Below are 23,305 nucleotides of genomic sequence, written 5' to 3'. Positions count from 1 at the left end.
CAGATAAATCAATGCCTTAGAATTCAGCCTCTTCGAGGGGGCAACCTCCTTTACATTACACAAATGAATGATTCTTTGATGATGCAAATGAAAAGACCTCCATTCTATATATAGGAGTCTAAGGGGTCATAATATAATCAGAGCCGACATAACAATAATAATGTAAGGGCACAATAATAACAATAGTGGGCTTCTATGGGGCACAATAGTAACAATATGGGCACTACATGGGTACATCAATATAATAAGGGGGTTGTACTAATAAAAATAAGGAGTTACACTAGTAGTATAGGGGCCTAACATGCCCCTCTCCTTCAAAAAGTGTTGTCCTCAACGCTTGAGTAGTTCTTGATGCTTCTGTATAAAATTCTTGTCCTCCCATGTGGAATCTTCAGCGGGTAAGTTCTTCCACTTGATGAGATACTCTGAAATTGATCGATTTCGTAGTTGTCGGGTTCTTGTTTCTATGACTGCTCCAGGTTCCAATATGATTTTTCCTTCCTCTTCAAGTTTTGGCAATATTGTTTGAATAGGGATCTTCTGCAACTTTTGAATGAGTGGCCATACTTCTTCATCCTTCTTCCATTCATCCCTTGCTTTGTTTATCCAATCTGGATGGATAATAGAAATAGCACAAAACAATGCTTCCACATCCTCATCCTTTCTTGAGAGTGCATCTGCAACAAAATTTTGCTTCCCTTTTCTATAGATGATGTCAAAGTCATAACCCAACATATTTGTGACCCATTTTTTTTGTTCTTCTAAAGATAATAGTTGTTCTAAAAAGTATTTAAGACTATCATGATCCATTTTTACCTTGAAGTGTCTTCCCATTCAGTAAGGTCGCCATTTCTTAAGTGCATATAGTATTGCCAACATTTCCTTCTCATAAATAGCTTACTTGAGATGTAGCAGTAAAAATACCCAATCACCTACATCAAAACATTTTTCACTACGATGTTGATCTACCTGTTGTTTCATTCGATTGTGCACCAAAGTGGCATTATCCTTTAAAAGTTGGAGAACTTGTTGATGCTCGATGTGATCTTTCATTACTTGAACCTTTTTCTTCTTGATATGTCATTCTAGCTTTAGAGTTTGAGTGGTAATTTCTTCCAATCCTTTACAAGATATGGTCGGATTCATTTCTTGATGCTCGATGTGATCTTTCACTTCTTGAACATTTTTCTTCTTGATATGCCCTTCTATCTTGATAGTTTGAGGAGTGGTAATTCCGACCAATGAATTACAAGATATGGTTAGATTCATTTCTTCTTTCTCGATGTGATCTTTCACTTCTTGCACCTTTTTCTTCTTGATATGTCCTTCTATCTTGAGAGTTTGAGGAGTGGTAATTCTTGCCAATGCTTTACAAGATATGGTCTGATTCATTTCTTCTTTCTCTGGGGTTGGGTCCTGGCGTATATCCTTTTCTTTTGATGTTTCTTGATCCTTTTCTTCCTCCTCTTCATACTCTATGTAAAATAATTTCTTCTCAGCACACTTATGACCTTTAGTGCATTTGCTATCACAATTGTAACAAAGCCCTTTTTCTCTTTTTTCTTCCAATTGTTGTGGTGTAACCCTTGTAGGTTGTGGAAGGCTGGGAGAAACAACACTTCCATCTTTATAATTGTGAGGGGTAGACTTCCTTGTTGCCATAATTTTAGTTTCCACTATGTAACAAAGCCCTTTTACTCTTTCCAATTGTTGTGGTGTTGCTCTAAAGAAGGTGTTGCTCTTTGTATCCTCATAATGTGCTATCATTTCCTCCGTGAAAATTGACCACATAACAAGTTGTTTACGAGAAAAAAGCCCTTTATACCATAAAAATTGATCTGGTTCTAAATATGAAGATGCAGTACATACCTTTTGTACAAGTAGTACACCATGTTGATCAAAATATTGCTCCATCTGAAGTATCCAATTTATCAGATCCTTGCCATCAAACTTCCTCATCTTGCTTTTTCTTGATTTTAGGAGCTCAATCTTGAAACGATTGTCTATACTTTCAGATCTTTAAGTTCTAAAATTGCGACCTGCAGTAGCCCTCTACGTCCTCTTTCCAATGCCTCTAGTATGATCCAAATTGTATTCTCCAAGGAAGAGTTATGCCAAATCTCCCACAGTGACCTGATTATAGACTAGTTCAGTAGAGCAAACTTGTACAACGTGCCACGTGTGACTGTTTTGACCTTTGGCTCTGAAAAATATATACAAGAAACTACAGTCCGTCCTCTTTCTGTACCTTCTTACGAAATTTCAATCCGATGCTCAGAGAGAAAGTTATGATGATTTTCCCCAGGTCCCCTGTTTGGAATGTAATTCAGGAGTTTGCAAAAAGACCAACTTCCTCAGATCATATCTCCACAGATATAGCGCAAAAGGCTTTGATATTTGGACCCGAGGTTCAGTGCGATTTCGTCTCAAATGGTTTTTTTTTTTCACTTTTGAAACGTCACAAAAAAAAATTATAGGAAAAATTCCATGATGACCTATTTGGAGCAGCGAAACCTTAGAATCCAAAGCTCTGATACCAAATGTTATGAAACCAACTCACAAAAAGATAGAAAAGATAGATCAATGCCTTAGAATTCAACATATTTAAGGGGGCAACCTCCTTTACATTACACAAATGAATGATTCTTTGATGATACAAATGAAAAGACCTCCATTCTATATATAGGAGTCTAAGGGGTCATAATATAATCAGAGCTGACATAACAATAATAATGTAAGGGCACAATAATAACAATAGTGGGCTTCTATGGGGCACAATAGTAACAATACGGGCACTACATGGGTACATCAATATAATAAGGGGGTTGTACTAATAACAATAAGGGGTTACACTAGTAGTATAGGGGCTCAACACACATGGCGATTGCCACGCATCCAGGGGAAGAGAGAGAAAACCGCTCACATCGGACGGGTAACCATCGAGCTACTCAACCGCCCGATATGAGCGAAAACCATAGGATTTGGGGGGCCCAGATCAATGGCGGAGACGTGTTTCGATGGATGACCGGATTTAACAAGGTTATAGAGCAAGATCGCATGGGATTTGAAGTCCGATATGGATGATGCGTTGGCAGAAGATTCGTGTTTCATGGGCAATCTTGGAGAAAACGGAAATAACGACCGTTCAAATATTTCCAGTGAACCTGACACACTCATCCATTACAGAATAGGTGGCCACCTCCCTGTGAGGCGTTATACCGTGATGATTACGCTGAACAGAGGGATTCAGACGGGCAGAGGCAGGGAAACTAGAAAGCCAGGAAGCGGAAACGAACAGTCAGAAAGTAGATTGGCTTTAAAGCCAGGAACTGACAGAGAAAGAAGCAGAGAGTTAGTTAGATGCAGAAAGCTAAGAGTAGAAAGAAGGAGCCGAGCTAACTTGTAGAAGCAAAGGCAGCATCGAACTAGACAGAGAAAGAGAGAGTTAGAGAGTCTGTGTACTCCAGAGAAGGCTTGAGAGGTTCAAGCGAACTCCTCTGTATATGCCTGTCATATATGAGTCTCAGATTGGGCTCATACTACTATGACCACTAGGGGTCGAGTTTCAGTAAGTAGAATTTGTGTACTCCAGAGACTTGGGGGATCCAAGTACAGTCTTGATGATTCATATCTGCTATGTGAGACTCAAATTGAGCTCACTATTGTAAAAACTCTGCTTTTGAAAACATAATAGAGAGGCCACCATTGAAGGCTGGACCAGGAGACGTAGCCCAAGAATATTGGGTGAACTCCTTATTAAACTTGTTGTGTTTACATGTTTGCCTGTTATGTTTTCTCTAACTTCTTCAGTGTCTGTGTATTTCACAATATTATCGATCCGTTGCATAAAATAACATAGGCACATCCATGCACATGAGTCTGTAATACCTTAATTGTTTGTCTTAGATCAATTTCAGATCAAGTGGTATTAGAGCTCTAGGTTGCTAAGGTTAGACAAGCTTGTGCTGGATTTTTTTTGTTGCTGAATGCTAACTAGATCAAAGCTTAAATTAGGATAAGGAGAGTTGGTTGAAACTAACCCAGTAATTGGAAGAGTCTATCCTAAGAGGAAAATGGCTGAAGAAAGTCCCTTGGAATCAGACCCCCAGTTCATGGATAGTTTCATGACCATGAGAGCCATGGTAGAGGAAATGTATAGAGAATTTAAGAAAGGTAGAGATGAAGATTCATCAAACTCCAAACAAGATAAAGTAGTAGAAGAATATCTCCTCAATGACCATTCTAAAGGCAAAGGGAAGGAAGAAAAACTTCCCACATCTCCTAATAGCCCTGAAAATAAAAAGAAGACATCTTTGATTAAATTAGATGTTAAATTTGATTTACCAATATATGATGGAGAGTTGAATGTAGAGAAGTTGGATAATTGGATTAGACAGATTGATGTGTATTGCAGGGTGCAGAGCATTGATTCAGAAAGTAGTAAGATTCAGCGGGCCAGTCTACGCCTTGGAGGCACTGCCTTGGTATGGTGGGAAGGCAGGACACAAGTTGACATGAAGAAACATGGTAAAATTCTTTCTGTCTGGAGTGAGTTTGTTTCTGCAATTAAAAAACAGTTCTACCCACTAGCTTATATGCAGCAAGCCATGATGAGTTGGCAAACTCTTCGACAATTGAAAGGGAAAAGTGTACAAGGCTACACCCAAGAATTTAGGAAAAGAGCTTTGATTCTAGGCATTTCTTTAGACTCACCTGAAACTCTGCTGAAGTATATAGGTGGTCTACATGGTTATTTGAGACACACCATTCTCATGTTTAATCCTACTAGCATAGATGAGGTGTCTGTTCAGGCTACACATCTAGAGGCTAGACGTAAGAATGTGAACCCAAAAGTTGGAGGGTCATCAAAACCCACTACAAGCAAGAACAAGGAAAAGAGAAAGTAGAAATGGAAAGAGAGGAAGGCAAATGCTATACAAAAGACCAAACCACTCACTACAAGAAGGATGGGCATGATGATGAACATTGATGGATTCTGCATCCAGAGCTGAAACCCAAGAAGTACGATCGCAAAAATAAGAAGACTGTTGCAGCTATTCAAAAAGATTTGGGGTCAGACTCAGGGGATGAAACAACAATCACAACCATAGGTATAAAAGGTGAAAATTCTGAAGCATCTACTAGTAATTCTGCACAACCTACTGATAATGAAGAAAATGAGAGGAAAAGACATGAGCTTTTTCATATTAGAGTTATTTCCAAGCATCAAAAGATTGATACTTTGTTTGATACTGGCTCACAAGTAAATTTAATTTCTGAAGCAATTGTAAAGAATTTGGGATTACTAACCACACCTCACAAGAAACCATATCCATTAGGTTGGTTATGTGATAAAGCAAAGTTACAAGTGATTAGACAATGTAAACTTAGGTTTTTGGGTCAGCATTTGTAGATGAGGTTGAGTTAGATATTGTTCCCTTGGATATATGTGGAATTGTTTTAGGAAGTCCTTACTTGTATGATAGAAAATTTATTTTCTATAGGATAGAAAACAAGTATCAGCTCGTTAAAGATGGAATTGAATATATTGTAAGAGCTCATAAACTCAAGGATAATTATGCTCTCATAAACTCAGGGCAGATGAAAAGAATTGTAAATTCATGCAAACAATTTTTACTGATGGTTGTAAAGGAAAAGAAACCTGATAAAACCAATGTATTTGAGGGCTGTAATGCTAAATAGCAAGATAATTTAGAAAAAGTTGTTTCAGAATATGATATACTATTTCAAGAACCTAAAGGTATGCCACCCAAAAAGGAAATAGTACATGATATTAATTTGCAACAAGATGCTCCATTGCCTAGCATTGGAATGTACAAGTTGTCCACTTTAGAGAATGCAGAAATCAAGAAGCAGGTACATGATCTGCTCGAGAAAGGGTTCATAAGACCTAGCACATCACCATGTGGATCTCCAATTGTCTTGGTGTTAAAGAAAGATGGCTCATGGAGAATGTGCATTGATTACCCAGCACTGAATAAGATAACGATAAAAAATCGTTATCCCCTTCCTCGCATAGATGATCTATTAGATCAGTTGAAAGAAGCTGTTTACTTTTCCAAGTTGGACTTGCATAGTGGCTACCATTAGCTCAGAGTTGCAGAGCAAGATGCATGGAAGACTGCTTTCAAGACAAAGCAGGGATTGTATGAGTGGTTATTTATGCCTTTTGGCTTAACTAATGCTCCTGCTACTTTCATGAGAGTAATGAATGATGTACTCAGACCTTTTATTGATGATTTTGTCATTGTATATTTAGATGACATTCTTATATGTAGTAAAATATGGGAAGAACACTTGAAGCATGTAAAGCAGACTCTAGATGTTTTGAAAAAAGAGAATCTTTATGTTAAGCTATCAAAATGTGAATTTGGCAAAACATCTTTGAATTATTTGGGTCATATTGTAGGGGGTGGTGAATTGAAGATAGATCCCTCTAAGGTTGCAGTCATTGTAAACTGGCCTAAACCCAAATCTGCTACTGAAGTTAGAAGCTTCCTAGGAGTAGCACAGTATTGGAGAAAGTTTATTTCTAACTATTCCTTGATTGCAACTTCCTTACATGCTTTAACATGTTTGAACAAGGTGTTTCAGTGGGGAGGCAAACAGCAGAAAGCCTTCGACACCTTAAAAGAAAATATTAGTACAACACCAGTACTAGCATTGTCTGATCTTCAAAGACCATTTGAGATTGAAACCAATGCCAGTGACTATGCCATGGGAGCAGTGTTGATGCAGCATGGTAAACCCATATGTTATCATTCTGAGACATTTAATTCTGTAGTAGTTAATTATCCCACATATGATAATGAATTATATGCATTAGCACAGAGTGTGAAAATGTGGAAACATTATCTAATGGGCAAAGAGACAGTTATACATACTGATCATCAACCACTTCAATATTTACACTCACAAACTAAGTTGCAGCAATCAAGACACGATAGGTGGATGGGTTTTCTACAATAGTTTCATCTTGTCATCAGATATAAAAAGGGCATACACAATAAAGTTGCAGATATGTTGTCCAGACCAATCATAAATGCATCCACTATACTTAAGCATAATTCAGTATTACGTGAAAGCTACATTGAATAGTATGCTCAAGATATAGATTTTAAATATGTATATGCAACTTTAAGTCATGGCAAACAAGTAGAAGAATTGGATTATCATGTTAAGGACCAACTCTTGTATCATTTTGGAAAGTTATGCATTCCACAAACTGAAAGAGTAAAGACAATTTGAGAAGCACACACTTCTCTAATATCATGTCACTTAGGTGTAAGTAAAACACTTGCACAACCACAAAGATTTTGTTATTGGCCAAAAATGCATGAAACAGTTTCTAGATATGTAAGAGGGTGTACCATGTGTACTGAAAGAAAGCCCAGCAATAGGAAACTAGGCTTGTACACTCCACTACCAGTTCCTTCTCATCCTTGGGAAAGTGTTTCCATGGACTTTGTTGGGGGACTGCCTACATCTAGAAAAGGTCATGACTATTTATATGTTATTGTGGATAGGTTCAACAAAATGTGTATTTTAATACCTTGTAACAAACAGATTACACCTGAACCAACAACAAAGTTGTTCTTTCAACATGTATGGGTTCATTTTGGATTACCCACTTCCATTGTATCTAATCGAGATTCCCGATTTGTTGGGAAATTTTGGTCGAGTCTGAGGGAATTGATGGACACCAGACTAAAGAAGAGCACATCCTTTCATCCACAAATAGATGGCCAAACAGAAGTGGTCAACAGGACAGTGATCCAATTGCTCAGAGGTTATTGCAAGAAGCATCCCAAGCTTTGGGATGAACACCTATGCTATGTGCAGCATGCTTACAACTGAGCTAAACATTTTTCTACGCAGAGATCTCCTTTTGAGACTCGTTTTGGTTTTACACCAAGGTCTCCCTTGGATTTTGTCTTTGGTAAAGACATAGCGGTTGATGGACACATTGATGTGGACGAGGCAACCAAGTTCATTGAACAAATCCAAGAGATTCACCAAGCAGTACAGGAACAGCTGGAAAAGAGCCAAGCCAAGTACCAGGCAAAGCATGATAAGCATCAGATTGAGCATAGTTTCCAAGTTGGTGATCAAGTCTGGCTGTATATCAGCAAACACAGAATGCAAGGTGAAGGTAAGAAGCTGAAGCCAATAAGGTATGGACCTTTCAGGATACTTGAGAAAATTAGTGAAAATGCTTTTCGCCTTGATTTGCCAGCTTACATGCACAACTATTCCGTAGTTAATGCAGAAAGCTTGAGACTGTTTGAACCTTCATTGATTGAAGATTCCGAAGAGCAAAGCTAATTGCCTTCTATTGATGATCTGTTGCCTGAATATCTCAATGAATTGCAGGAAGATACAGTTCTGGACAGGAAGGTAAGGACAACGCGCAGAGGGGATGTTGAGTACCTTAGGATTGGGCTCAAAGGTTCAAAACCAAGCAGTGCAAGATGGATAGAAATTGGGCAAGCGAGGAATTTATACCCTCACTTGATTGATGCTTAAAAACCAACTTTTGGTGGTCCAAAATCTTTTTCAGTGGGAAGGTTGTGATCCGAATTGGATCCTAGAACACTCTCTAAGTTTTCATGAACTCTTAAAATTATGCCAAAAATTAAAAATCTTATGAAGATCAAGCTATCGGAGGAATCCTCATGACAGTTGCGAATGGCGATCAGTGCAGATCAACGAGGGCCGTCGATCTAGTGCGCAGAGCGGCAGACCATGGTAACGCGCACTGGCACCAACCGGCAATTGCAGGGACAAATTTGGAGCAATGGAGGTAGTTTCCGATATGTGATTAGCGACAAGTCGCTAATCGCATATTGTAGGGAAAACCTCTCAGTGAAGAGAAGCCCCGAGCACCCAGACCCGAAATATTATGAAATGCAGAAAAGTAATTAATTCGGTTCCGTCGGAGTGGGATTCCACAAAACCGGTAGGATATCAGAAGGGCTTTGAGGCGGTAAGCGGTTTCAACCAAGTCCTGCCCGATGCCACACGACGATTGCCATGCATCCAGCAGAAGAGAGAGAAAACCGCTCACATCGGACGGGTAACCATCAAGCTACTCAACCGCCCGATATGAGCGACAACCGTAGGATTTGGGGGCCCAGATCAACGGCGGAGACGTGTCCCGATGGATGACCAGATTTGACAAGGTTATAGAGCAAGATCGCATGGGATTTGAAGTCCGATATGGACAATGCGTTGGCAGAAGATTCGTGTTTCGCGAGCAATCTTGGAGCAAACGGAAATAACGACCGTTCAAATATTTCCAATGAAATTGACACACTCATCCATTATAGAATAGGTGGCCACCTCTCTGTGAGGCGTTATACCATGATGATTATGCCGAACAGAGGGATTCAGACGGACAGAGGCAGGGAAACCAGAAAGCTAGGAAGCAGAAACGAATAGTCAGAAAGCAGATTGGCTTTAAAGCCATGAACTAACAGAGAAAGAAGCAGAGAGCTAGTTAGACACAGAAAGCTAAGAGCAGAAAGAAGGAGTCGAGCTGACCTGCAGAAGTAAAGGCAGCATCGAGCCAGACAGAGCCAGAGAGAGTCAGAGAGTTTGTGTACTCCAGAGAAGGCTTGAGAGGTTCAAGCGAACTCCTCTGTATATGCCTGTCATGTATGAGTCTCAGATTGGGCTCATACTATTGTGACCACTAGGGGTCGAGTTTCAGTAAGTAGAGTCTGTGTACTTCAGAGACTTGGGGGATCCAAGTACAGTCTTGCTGATTCATATCTGCTGTGTGAGACTCAAATTGAGCTCACTGTTGTAAAAACTCTGCTTTTGAAAACATAATAGAGAGGCCACCACTGAAGGCTGGACCGGGAGACGTAGCCCAGGAGTATTGGGTGAACTCCTTATTAAACTTGTTGTGTTTACATGTTTGCCTGTTATGTTTCTCTAACTGCTTTAGTGTCTGTGTATTTCGCAATCTTATCGATCCGTTGCATAAAATAACATAGGCACATCCATGCACATGAGTCTGTAATACCTTAATTGTTTGTCTTAGATCAATTTCAGATCAATAAATATTAATAATATTAAAAGTAATATTAATATTGGTATTCATCTTAATTAATATTAATAAATAATATTAAAACATTATTTATATAATCGTTAATGATATTAATATTTAAATATATTAATTAAAAATAATATTTTTTTTTGGAAAGTCACCACCCATAAGGAGATTGGAACCCATGATCTATGGCATGGAGTGCCTTAATAGTACACCCTTTACATTTGAACCAAGGCCCCGTGAGCATGAATTAACATTAATATTAATAAATGAAAATAATAATAATAAATGAAAATTTATTAATATTATTGTCAATACTAAATGTTAATATTATTTAGAGTAATAATGTTAATGTCATTAATAATATTGATATTATTAATTAAATGTTGTTAAATTTAATATTGTAACTTAAATGTTATTAATAATATTAATTTTGATAAAAAAAATTCAGATTAATCACATCATGAGTTTTCGGTAGACGTTTCGAAACGTTGACCAAAAGCTCATGATGTGATTAATGCGAAGGAATTTATCAAAATCATTATGGATCACAAAAGTCTAAAATCAAGCAATAATATTAATGTTATTATGTTAACAATTTCCAAATTTATTATGATTACTAATATTACTAATATTGATTTTCTAAACACAATTCACATTGTATCAATCATGTTATTAATACTTTTAATTATAATGATGACTATTAATATCATTTAATGTTATTAATATTAATAATTAACATTAATAACAATGGAAATAATTTTAATATTTGTATTCATATTAATTGATATTAATATTAATAATTAATATTGAAATTAATATTAATTTTAATACATATTAATAATAATAGTACAATTAAAGCCCACGGGGCTTTGGATTGACGATGAATGGGTGCACTGTTAAGGCACTCCTTGCGATAGGTCACTGGTTCAAATTCCCCGTGGGTACTTGCCGAAAAAAAAAAGAAAAAAAAAGAAAAAGTAAGTACAATTAATATTAATAATAATATTAAGATTAACATCAATAAATAATTGTAAAACTTAATATTAAAATGTTATTAATATTAATGATATAAATTTATCAATGTTATTGTTAATACTAAATGTTGTTAATATTATTTATTAATATTAATGTTAATATTCTTTAGAGTAATAATGTTAATGTTATTAATAATATTAATTTTATTAATTAAATGTTGTTAAATTTAATATTGTAATTTAAATATTATTAATAATATTAATGTTGTTAGGTTAACAATTTCAAAAATTTATTATGATTAATAATATTAGAAATATTATTTTTCTAAATATAGTTTATATTATATCAATGATGTTATTAATACTTTTATTTTCAAATTAATTTGAATGTTATTGCTAATGTTATTGCTAATATTATTATTAATAAATTATAATTTATTAATATTATTGTTTTCTTTTTGGTAGGAAAACACCCATGGGGGATTTGAACCAATGACCTATCGCATGGAGTGCCTTAACAGTGCACCCATTCACTGTCAATCCAAAGCCTCGTGGGCTGGTTTATTAATATTATTGTTAATACTAAATGTTGTTAATATTATTTATCAAGGAAATCAAAAGAGAAATCGCTCTACAACTTTTGGGCTAGGGTTTCTAGCCTCCCTGCTACGGTGCCGCACACTGCAAATTTTTCTGCCAACGATCTCTGACCCAGTCCTCATTCGGGTCGTTACACCTGCTGATCCCTCTCAATGGCAACGTCTCAAGGGGAGGCTCTCAATGCCTCCCCCAACGTCAATGTTGATATGACCCAAAAGACGTCAGCCGACACAAACCAACCTACTCAAGGCAATGCACAGGGCTCTGCAACAGGCCAAAAACCACAGGATAACAATACGCAGAAGATTCCACCGGGCGATAAGCCGGACAGTCAAGAGGAAAAAACGACGGAAGCGCAAGGTACCACAGAGGTACCCAAAGCCACCTCGACTACCTGCAAACCAATAGCAACGGAACGTCACAAAATCAAGCTACTGAGCCACAGGATCAATGCCCAGATCCAGTACATGAGAGACCACGCGTTAATTGGCAAATTCTTCGGGTTCTGGCCAACTAAAAAGGCCCTACATGGATGGATTAGGGCCAAATGGAAGCCAAAAGGGCAGGTAACACTGCAACTCGGACCCAAAGGATTCTTCACTGCCATTTTTAACTGCCTCGAAGACAAGAATCGAGTCATGGATGAGGGCCCCTACTTTTTCAACTCCTCAGGTCTCTATCTCCGGGACTGGATCGAAAGATTCAACCCGGATAAAGAGGACTTTAGCTGGGCGCCTGTCTGGATTCGACTCTACTCCCTGCCGCTGGAATATTGGGACGAAGAATCCCTAAAGGATATTGGCAATGGTCTTGGCGAATTCATTAAAATTGCAGAGGAAACAAAGCTCAGGCGGTACACCTCCTATGCTCGGATCTGCATCTTCATGCACCTCGCGCAAGCTCTCCCTGACTCAGTAAGTCTCTATCATGATGATTATGAATGGGTGCAAACCATAGATTATGAACATGTGCCTTTTAGATGCAGGAAATGCCATACCCATGGCCATTTATTCCGTGATTGTCCTCTGAATGCGCCTCCTTGTAAGCCCTCGGATCCTGCCTCTACCCCTGATGCTGAAGGCTTCACTAAAGTCCAGAACCGGCGCCGCCACAACAAGAAATCCCCTCCTCTGAACCCCAAACCCCCCTCTCAAGCCCCGATTCCACCCTCTACCAGCAATAGTTTTGAAATCCTAGCCACCCCTATTTCTGATACCCCCTCTCGGAAGCCACCCCCAAGCCCCCGCTTAACTCGACGCCTGAATCTAGCTCTGGCCATCTTCGCAACATGGAGGTTGACACTGCTAGGGCTAATGAGAGCCAGATCACTCCCATGGAAGATGAAAATGAAATGGTCGATATAGGAGACCTAGACATCTTCACTCTAGAGCAAGCATGCAAAAAAAAGGATTTTGACCAGATCTCGGAGAAGCAGATCGAGAACCTAACTGTGGCTCTTGCCCGCGCGCAGCAACATCAAAAATCCCTAGGCATCCAGCAGGGAAGCCCATGGGATGGGAAGAAACTCTTTAAAGACTCAAAGAAGAGAGGGAGGAAATCTGATCTACAGAGGACTATCCTCCTGGGGGAGATGCTTGTAGAATCTGGTAGGTATCCCAAACTTACCAAGTTTTTCCTGCTCCGTGAAGGAAGTTCTCAATGAAACTCATCTTGTGGAATATAAGGGGTCTAAACGGCCCCTCAAAAGTCCGTATGATCAAAAATCTGATACAAATGGAAAGACCTCAAGTCTTTTTCCTGCAGGAAACTAAATGCACAAGTCAAACCCTTGGCCCCATTCTTTCAAAAGCCTGGCCAGGGTGTCACTCTGTCGCGGTAGATGCCTCCGGAGCCTCAGGCGGTCTAGCCATCGCTTGGGATCCGAAAGCTGTTTCAATAAATGATGCCCACGCTGCTCATAATCTAATTCAGGCCTCTTTCCACATCCATGGGACCAATCTGCATGGGCATCTATCTAATGCATATTTCCCTCAGGAGGTTGCAAGGAAAATCGCTCTGTTAAACATGGTAGAACAGCTCAATTCTACCAGAGCTCACCCCCTCTGGATCCTGGGGGCGATTTTAACATGATAACCAGCCTGGACGAAAAAAAAGGTGGCAGAGCAAAACTAGAGGCGGACAACACCCATTTCAAAGACTTCATCCAGCGGAACTGGTTGATCGATCTTCCCTTTGCCAATGGAAATCACACCTGGAACAACAAGAGAGTGGGCACACAACAGATAACATCCAAACTAGATAGATTTCTCCTTTCTGACAATGCTATACATATTGGAGGCGATTTCCAAGCCACAATCTTGCCTTTTTCAGGGTCGGACCACTGGCCTATTTCTCTGCAATGGTCTAGACCAGGGGACCGCATCAAAATACCCTTCCGATTTGAGGCTTTCTGGCTCTCCCACCCAAGCTTCAAGGAAATGGTTCACTCTGCTTGGTGGGCTTTCATTCCTCCTCCAGGTTCCAAGATGTTCCAGTTTCAACAGCACCTCAAAGATCTCAAAGCCCGCATTAAAGACTGGAACCATTCTACCTTTGGCAACATTTTCCAACAACAAAAGCTCCTGGAACAAGAAATGGCGGAGCTACAGCTTCGCATCATCCAAGAAGGCCGCAATGAAGCATCTGACCTGAAAGAGCAAAGTCTCCTCAATCAGTTGGAGGAAAGAAGGCAGCAAGAAGAGATTCTCTAGAAACAAAAATCCCAGATCAGATGGTTAAAGGAAGGGGTACGGAACACTAAATTTTTCCACCATTTTACCATTCAATGTAGGATGTGTAACAATATTAAATTTCTCCTTAGCCCAACAGGAGAAAGACTGGAGCAACATCAGGCCATAGAAGCTGAATTGGTCTCTCATCTCAAATCGGTGGTGCAGGAAGACCAGTTTGATAGGCGACCAGCAATTAACAAAATCCTGCAACACATACCAAAGCTAATCACGGAGGAGCACAATCAACTTCTTCTTCGCCCTGTCACTCTTTTGGAAGTTGAACAGGTTGTCCTCCAAAACAAGGAAGGTAAAGCTCCAGGACCTGATGGCTTCACTTCCAACTTCTTCCATCATTTCTGGGATTTGATCAAAGATGAGATCTGGCAGTTAGTGGAGGAGTCCAGATCCATGCATTGGCTTCTCCCATCTATTAATGCTACTTTCATAACCCTGATCCCCAAGGAGGACCAAGCAGCCACGCCTGACAAATTTCACCCCATTGCCCTCTGCAATGTCATCTACAAGATCATCTCCAAAGTAATTTCCAACAGGTTAAAGCCGCTGCTTCCTTTGCTCATCTCTCCTGAGCAAACTGGTTATGTAGAGGGGCGACAAATCCTTGATGGCATCATTCTCACTCATGAGATTATTCATTCACTGAAGCAGAACAAAAAGCCAGGTATGCTCCTTAAGATTGATTTATCAAAAGCTTTTGACAAACTTAATTGGAATTTCATTCAACAGATGTTAGCAGCTTTTGGTTTCAGCCCTCCTTGGATAAGATGGGTCATGAGCCTGATCTCCTCTTCCTTTTTCTCCATCCTGGTCAATGGTATCCCTTCTCATCCCTTCTCCCCCTCTCGTGGCATTCGCCAAGGCGATCCCCTGTCCCCCTTTCTCTTTGTGCTCATGGCGGAGGGGCTAGGTCGTACCATCAATCATGCCCTTCATTCGCATCAGCTCCGTGGCATCTCCATTCATGAGACCCCAGCTCACACCCACCAGCAATTCGTGGACGACACTATGCTGTTTGGTCATCCTTCTGCCCAAGAAGCCTCCGCCTTCAAGAGCTTGCTTGATTTGTTTGCCGAAGCTTCAGGAATGACTGTCAATGCCTCCAAGTCGCAAATCTTCTTCTTTAACACTGCTCTGCTCATTCAACAACGCATTGCTAGAATCCTCGGATTCTCCATTGCCAAGCTACCCGCCAAGTACCTTGGAGCCCCCTTGATTGTCTCAGCTCTCAAGCACTCTTCTTGGAGAACTCTCTTGGATAAACTCGAAGCTAAATTATCCTCCTGGACTTTTCGCCCCCTCAACCTTCCTAGTAGACTTATTCTGGTCAAGTTTGTCCTTCAATCCATGCCCCTCTATCTCTTCTCGGTCCTTGCGGCCCCGAAATGGGTCCTCAAGAAAATTAGATCTCTTTAGCGCAACTTCCTGTGGGGAGCATCCAAATAGAACAGAAAATGGGCCTTGGTCAAGTGGAATACGATTTGCAAGCCAAAGTTAGCGGGGGGTCTAGCCCTCCGTGACCCTCAGCACAGCAACGCTATCATGGGGGCTAAGATCTGGTGGTAATGGCTATCCTCCCCCTCCTCCCCATGGGTGAGACTCTGGAATGCCAAATATGCCAACCATAGACCCCATTCAGAGCTCATTCGACTGTCTATTGTGGAAGCAGGCTCACTGATCTGGAACGCTGCTAAACAACACCATCTTCTTATTCAGGAACATAGTTTCTGGGAGGTCTGCAATGGTCGCACAGCTCGGTTCTGGACAGACTCGTGGCAACAGCAACCCAAGCTCCTCTCAACCATCAAACTGCCCCTCCAGCTTGATTTGATCGCTCCTCTGGAAGCCACACTTCACCAAGTCTGGGAGGAAAACCACGCTCAGGGGTACAGGCGTTGGAAAATGGCTGCAAGCTGTTTGAACAACCAGTAAGTTCAGGCTCATCCAGCGCTGGAAGCAGAACTAATCAGCAGGAAAATCAGATACACGGACAAGTAGGATGTCCTTCGCTGGGGACACTCTCCCAAAGGCAAGTTCACCACTCAGGAAGCCTATGCCCTGATGACCCAGACTCTCGACCCCCTTGACCCCATCTGGAAAGAGTTGTGGTCATCGCAGCTTTGGCCCAAGGTTTCCTCGTTCTTGTGGCTGCTCTGTCACAAGAAAATCCTCACATGGGACAATTTAATGAAGAGAGGCTTCACTGGGCCTTCCAGATGCCCCAACTGTAATAATCAAGAGGAGACCATTCAACATCTTATGCTGACTTGCCCTCTGGCTGCCTTCTTTTGGGAAAGTGTCAGCTCTAAGTGCAGAAGGGACGGCCGACAGTCCGAGGACTTAAATACTATCATTCGTAACTGGCCAGCTGCACCCTACCGATGCAATCTGCTCAACTCTCTCTGGAGGCACACTCCAGGTCTCACCTTATGGCATATCTGGAAGGAGAGGAATAGATGGATCTTCAAGAACCAGTCCACCCCTCTGGAAATCCTCTGGTTCAATTACTGCAGTAATCTCCAGGAAACCTTAGCGCTGCAAAAATGGCAGCAGGAAGACTTCCCCACTCTGCCCCTGGAGCAACAAGTTTGGAACAATTGGCAGCTCAAGCTCAATCTGAGTCCTGAGTCGATTGGTCGATGAGTCCCGAAGGCAAATTCTAGTGATAAATGGGTCCCCCCCCCAGATGGTGTCATAAAGCTTAACTTTGACAGAGCCTCCAAAGGCAATCCTGGGGAGGCGGGTTTTGGGGGAATTTTTCGCAACCATAAAGGGGACCCTATGCTCGTTTACTATGGCTCTATGGGATGGGATACCAATAACTCTGCGGAACTAGAAGGTCTATGGCAAGGTATGCAGCTAGCCCAGCTCTATAATTTTTTCCCCATCGAGATTGAGGGCGACTCCCAAATCCTCATCAACATGATCAGTAAGATCCTCTCAGGCTCCCCTCCCTCTAGAGTAGCGGACAGTTGGAGACTCATGGCAAGATTGGAACTCATAGCTGACTGGTTGCAAGAGCACAGAGCTATCTACCTCAAGCACACTAGAAGATCTGGCAACAAAGTGGCAGATCTGCTGGCTAACAAAGGGGTAACGAATGCCCAGACCCTCTCTGTAGGGCCCCTCTCTAGTCTCAATGATAGCAAACTCCTTCAGGAATGCACTCAGCTGGTGCATCAGGACAACTTCACCCCGGATGCGGGTGGGCAATGACGTTATGAGGGTTATGATTCAGTAGGCGGGCGTGTGGCAAGCCCACTGGTTTGCCTGCGGAAGGAATTTACTCACATCCGAAACAATAAATTTGATGGGCCATCACCCTACGTGGCATTTATGCTAGTGGGGAGGCCGAGACACCAAGAGCTTCAATACGAAGCCTCCGGCCCCTTCGTCCCCGTCCTCAGTTGAGAATTCAGATGCTTTGATTTGGAATTGTGGTGCTCTGCCGGTCTCCATGTCGAGGCAGCTCTTGCCTGTAGGTTCTCGCTGTTCGCCGGAAGCTGAAGTGCACAGCCTTCGCACCACTGTTGGAAGGCGCTGCCCGCTGGCCTCCTGCATTAGTTTTATCCCTGGTTACCATTACTCGCACAGCCTGTTCTGTGCTCGGCACCTCCCTGCTCTGTTCGGCTTTTTCCCCCACCTTCCTCCGCTGGGACCCTCTGTCAATTCCGCCTTCTCTCACGATTTCTGTGTTGCAATGCCAAGGCTGAGGCATCGTCTGAGATGCCACAGGGGAGGCTCCAGGCGTCGTCGCTCCCCTTCCCCTTCCTCTCACTCGTCCTCCTCTCGCAGTCCCAGTGAAAGTGCTCCCCGTCGTCTTCGTGGTAGTGGTCAAGCTCGTCGCCTTCCTCCCTCCCCGCGGAATGATACCTTCGCCTCTCACCATTCCTTTGAACCTCAGCCTGCTTTTGCTGCCTCTATTTGGAATCCTTCCACCGCTGTCTTCCATTACCATTACAACTCCTCCCGCCCCTTGGTCATTGCGACGGTTACTGTTTCTTTCAAAGAGATACCCGAGGTGATTCCTGCTCCCCCGTCTTCTGCGCCCCCTATTAGCTCGCAGGCCTCTCCTTCTGTACCGCCTGTTTCTCTGCCCGTAGACAAAGGTCCCTCTCGCTTGGCAGGTGAAAGCAACTCTGGCCCACTCCAGGCCACCGGGATGCCTGCAGGCGAGCATGAAGCGGTGGATGCCGCTCCTCAAAGGGTTCCAGATCCAGATCCTGATGACAAGGAAGGATGGTGGTGCAGAATTGAAGAGGAATCGCCCTCGGGTGACTATGGACTCTAGCGCTACTGCTTTTTTCTCGCCATCATGTCTAGTCTTTTGAGCATTTTGCTGGTTTTGTCGCCTACGTATCTTAGCTTGTCTAAACTGATCTTTGTAGTTAAATTCGTCCTAAATCTGTGTACGAGTCGGTTTCCCCTGGTGGGCGGCTTAGATTTTTGGCTCACTGTTGTTAAGTCAAGGTTGGTTTCCTCTTGCGAGGCAGCTCTCAAATGCTTCTCGGGCCGGTTTCCCCTTGTGGGCGGCTCAATTTTTGATATCTTGCTGACTGTATGGCGGCACTCTGATGCCTAGAACTCTTTGTACCATATGTTACATTAATAGATTTAAGCTTACTTAGAAAAAAAAAATTTATTTATCAATATTAATGTTAATATCATTTATTATAATAATGTTAATGTCATTAATAATATTAATATTATTAAGTAAATGTTGTTAAAGTTAATATTGTAATTGAAATGTTACTAATATTTTTAATAATTGAATAATTAATATTATTAACAACAAAATCCAATGTGGAGACCTTCATAAAGCATTACTTATGACTCTTATAAGATGCTTCATCTATAAACACCATACAAAACACATGAAACATTTAAAAAAAAAAAAAAAAAACTATAAAATTTACATATAAAACTTAACATCAATGTAATCTACAACTCAAACTTAAAGCATTACTTATGACTCTTATAATATGATTCATCTATAAACACCATACAAAACACATGAAAAAAAAAAAAAAAAAACATATAAAACTTAACATCAATGTAATCTACAGCTCAAACTTAACAATATGTCTAACAAAGTTCATGTTATTTAAATAATCTATCAAACCATTAGATATATCAAATATAAGGCATTATCAAAATGTATGTAAATCATCAGGTCATTTGAAAGAATGAATAATTGAATAGCAACAAGGAACGTATGTGAATAATGGATCACCACTGTTCTAATGGGGTTTATTGAAATACTGAGATTCTTTTCACCATTATAATTCAACTACATTAACTAAATAAGTGGATTTTAAGGTGATATGTCAAGAAAAATTATTGGGTGTAAAATTAAAAAACTCTAAAACACTATCATAATAATTCTAGCACTGTAGCTCATTTGAAAGAAGTGTCAATCAAGAATCATATGAAGGTAAGAAATTTCATTTTGTTAAATGTAGATAATATGATAATATATATGTTATTATATTTATAAAATAATAATATTTATTTATTAAAATTCTAACATAGTTAGGTTTTCAATAAAAAAAACTTATGTTTTATGTAGAAATTAGTTTCCTGATATGCATTAGACTTTGCAACTAATTTCCATTACCTAAAAACCAATATCAATTTTAAAGTAGAAAAAGAATAAAACCATCCCATCAAAATGAGGTCAATCTTGCAGGTACTATGGGCATAAACAACTTAGTGGAAAAATTGATTTTTTATCAGACCATATTCTGTAGCTGTTAAGATTAGAAGATCAAAGCAATTTAAATTGCTTCAACTTGTCGTGTTCCCTTTCTCTTTAGGCTGTGGACTTATTAGAAATTAAAACAATATTTTTATTAAAAGTTAAAATAATTAAAAATTCCTCCATTGCTTAAGGAAATCCAAAAACTTAGTAGAAAATTATCTACAACTGAATATGTCATAATGTTAAATAACATAGTTAGCATTACAAAATTTTAACATCGTAAGTGATGCAAAATGGAACATTAACATGATATCTTGATACTATGGCATGTTTTGAAAATGGCAGTTTTAGGCTATATTAACAATCCAACATCACTTCCATCAATCAGAACCTACAAAACAAATAATACAATGGTAGTTTTGGGTTGTCTCAACCATCCAAGATTTCTCATTCATTCCATCTGCCAAAACCTATAAAACAAATAAACCTATCTAAATTAAAGCTTAGTTTACAATGTAAACTTGATATTCCTATACATTGTCAGGGTTACAAACATATTTAATGCAATGACAATTGTTATTCTTGTAAAATTGATACATTTACAAAATTCAATGAAATTATGACACCTGTAGCAAAACAAAACATTCGGTTTCTAGAACAGGTTAGAATAAAATGTTTCTTTAACCCTTCCACTAAAAGAATTGTTGTGTTCTTGTTCCTGTTGTATCCACGTTCTAGTTGTATCCACACGCTTGTGTCCTACTAAATGAACATGTTGTATCCATTGCTTGTGTGCTACTAAATAAATTTTTGCTTTATTGTTGTTCGAGTTGGATCCACTTGTCCATTTCTTCCACTTCTAGTTAATCTTCATAATCTTTATAGGTGGCAATGAACAAATGGCACAGTAAATTTATAATCATGCTTTGTAAAAAAATATTTTAAATAGGGTTTAATCACTTGATTTAGATATGCAAGCAAGTTATCAGTTACAATTTCATTCGTTGATTGAGGTGCAACGACGAGAATATGCAGGCATCTTTCATTCTAAACCCTACGATTGGAATAATTAATTAAGAAAATGATTAAGTTGCCAATTCCAATAGGGAGACGCCTATCTGCGTAATTAATTTTATTTAGTTATTTATTTAGTAAAAATGTATAAATAACATGGTGATACTTTACTTTTATTGTGGACAGTCATCATGGTTGGCATCCGGGGAGTCTAATCAGACAGCCTATCCTTGATGGGGGTTTTCCAAAGGAGTCCCATCATACATGGTAGTGGACATTAAAGCCAAGCCGTTGCTATTGGGTATCTTTGCTTTTGATGTAGATAGACATCCTTGGGGTTCTGTCCAATGGACGCACATGGTGGTGGACATTAAAGCCAAGCCATTACTGTTGGATACCATTGCTTTCATCATGGTTGGCATCCGCGGTAGTAAAGGTTGCAAGACTCTTCTGATGAGTGCATGTGGACAATGGACATTCACATAAATTAAACCAGTTTGGATAATTGTAAACGTGATTATTTTTCCCTTGTTCTTTCCTTTGGATATATGAGGTAAACGTCCCCGGATGTTTAGATGAGTGTAGCTTCCGCGCCTCTGAAACTAATCTTTCATCTTCTATCTCACATCTAACATTCAGTGCTTCCCACCTCTATCTCTATTCTTTTCTAAAATAATTGGCAATGGCATACCCAATGTCTCCATCCTTCTTTCCCCAAAGGAACTCTGAAATTGAAATGGAAATTCAACGTTCTTCTCCTGCAACTACGACTGAATCTTCCTCCGTCTCCACCTCCGCCTCATCGTCCAATGCTACTGATCCCATGGTTTATGACGTGTTCATAAACCATCGAGGTCTGGACACGAAGGCCACCTTCGCAAGCCCTCTGTACCGTTATCTTCTTTCACATGGATTCAGAGCCTTTTTAGACGAGGAGGAGCTGGAAGCGGGATTTTATTTCCCATCTCAAATAGTGTGTGCTATTCAAGCTGCCTCGGTCCACGTGGCCATCTTTTCACTGAGATACACAGAATCAACATGGTGTTTGAATGAGCTCCTCCTCATGCAGGAATCAAGGTGTCCAATTATTCCTGTATTCTACAAGGTCAATCATGCTGAGCTGAGGTATGGTAAGGCACTGCATGCACTAGAGATGAAGATGACCTCCGACCCTGAAACTGGTATGACTCGGCCACGATATGACTCTACCACCATTAAAAATTGGAGAAATACTCTCTCTATTGTTGCAGATATAAGTGGGTTTGATCTAGAGGGAAAGTTTCATGGGTAAGAGCTCTAACTTCTTTCAATGGATACAATATATAACATGTATGATGCTTTGCCTCTGGTTTCAGTTATTTATATACATGTATGATGCTTTTCCTTGGCTATGGTTTTAATTATTTATATTTATGGGTTTTAACGAATAACTAGGGACGAGATTATCATGTTAGATGAGGTCGTGGAATGTGTGCTGAAAAGGGTTAAAAAGACAAAGTGGCATGTGGCCAAATATCCCATTGGTTTAGATGAGAAAGTCAAGGATTTCGAAAGAGAGGTATTGAAGCAGCCTCAGCACAGTGGAAAAGTTCAGGTCCTTGGGATATTTTCCATGGGTGGAATGGGGAAGACAACGTTGGCTATTGAACTCTTCAATAGGAAGAATTCAGATTACAATAAATCCTATTGTTTGTTAGATGTAAGAGAAAATGCTAGAAAAAGCTCATTACATTCATTGCAGAGTAAAGTTTTGAAAGGATTAACTAAATAGGATAAGAATATAGACAACATTCATCAAAGTACAGGGATGTTGAAAAGTTATCTTCAAGGTTGTTACGTCCTACTAATTTTAGATGACGTAGATAATGGGGATCAACTTGATGCATTTTTACCAGTTAAAGATGTCTTTCGTTTTGATAGCTTAGGTTTAATTACATATCGGGATAGATAGGTCCTCAGAAAGTCAGGAGTGGAAGAGTCTTCCATTTATATGTTAAAATGCCTTTCTACAAAGCACTTGCGAGATCTCTTTTGCTCTTACGCCTTCTGTAAACCCTATCCCTTCCAAAGATTTGAAGCTCTGGTAAATGAGTTTATAGAGGAATGCCAGGGATTTTCGTTGTCTTTAAAACGTGTTCGGGGCACTACTCTTCCGGAAAAATGACAATAAATATTTTTGGCGGGATAC

The 23,305-nt window shown here is 40.1% G+C and overlaps 1 protein-coding gene across 1 annotated transcript; it reads left to right on the top strand.

Annotated features, from left to right (window-relative positions):
• Positions 1-21,799: 21,799 nt before the first annotated feature.
• On the top strand, positions 21,800-22,888 carry LOC149183761 (disease resistance protein Roq1-like). Its single transcript, XM_089415069.1, has 2 exons — positions 21,800-22,404; positions 22,552-22,888. The coding sequence occupies exons 1-2, from the start codon at positions 21,800-21,802 to the stop codon at positions 22,886-22,888; spliced, it is 942 nt and encodes a 313-aa protein (XP_089271195.1).
• The last annotated feature ends 417 nt before the right edge of the window (positions 22,889-23,305 follow it).

This window comes from Pinus tabuliformis, chromosome 3_2 (assembly GCF_031772625.1).
Source record: "Pinus tabuliformis cultivar Carrire ecotype Pingquan chromosome 3_2, CPIR1, whole genome shotgun sequence".
Lineage (NCBI taxonomy): Eukaryota > Viridiplantae > Streptophyta > Pinopsida > Pinales > Pinaceae > Pinus > Pinus tabuliformis.
This window is presented reverse-complemented; position numbering and strand designations above follow the sequence as displayed.

What these genes read in the sequence shown, in the direction of transcription:
- LOC149183761 (XM_089415069.1), top strand. Translation starts at nt 21,800, where the DNA reads ATGGCATACCCAATGTCTCCATCCTTCTTTCCCCAAAGGAACTCTGAA. An exon ending in CTAGAGGGAAAGTTTCATGG is followed by an intron (nt 22,405 to 22,551) that starts GTAAGAGCTCTA and finishes ACGAATAACTAG; the next exon opens with GGACGAGATTATCATGTTAG.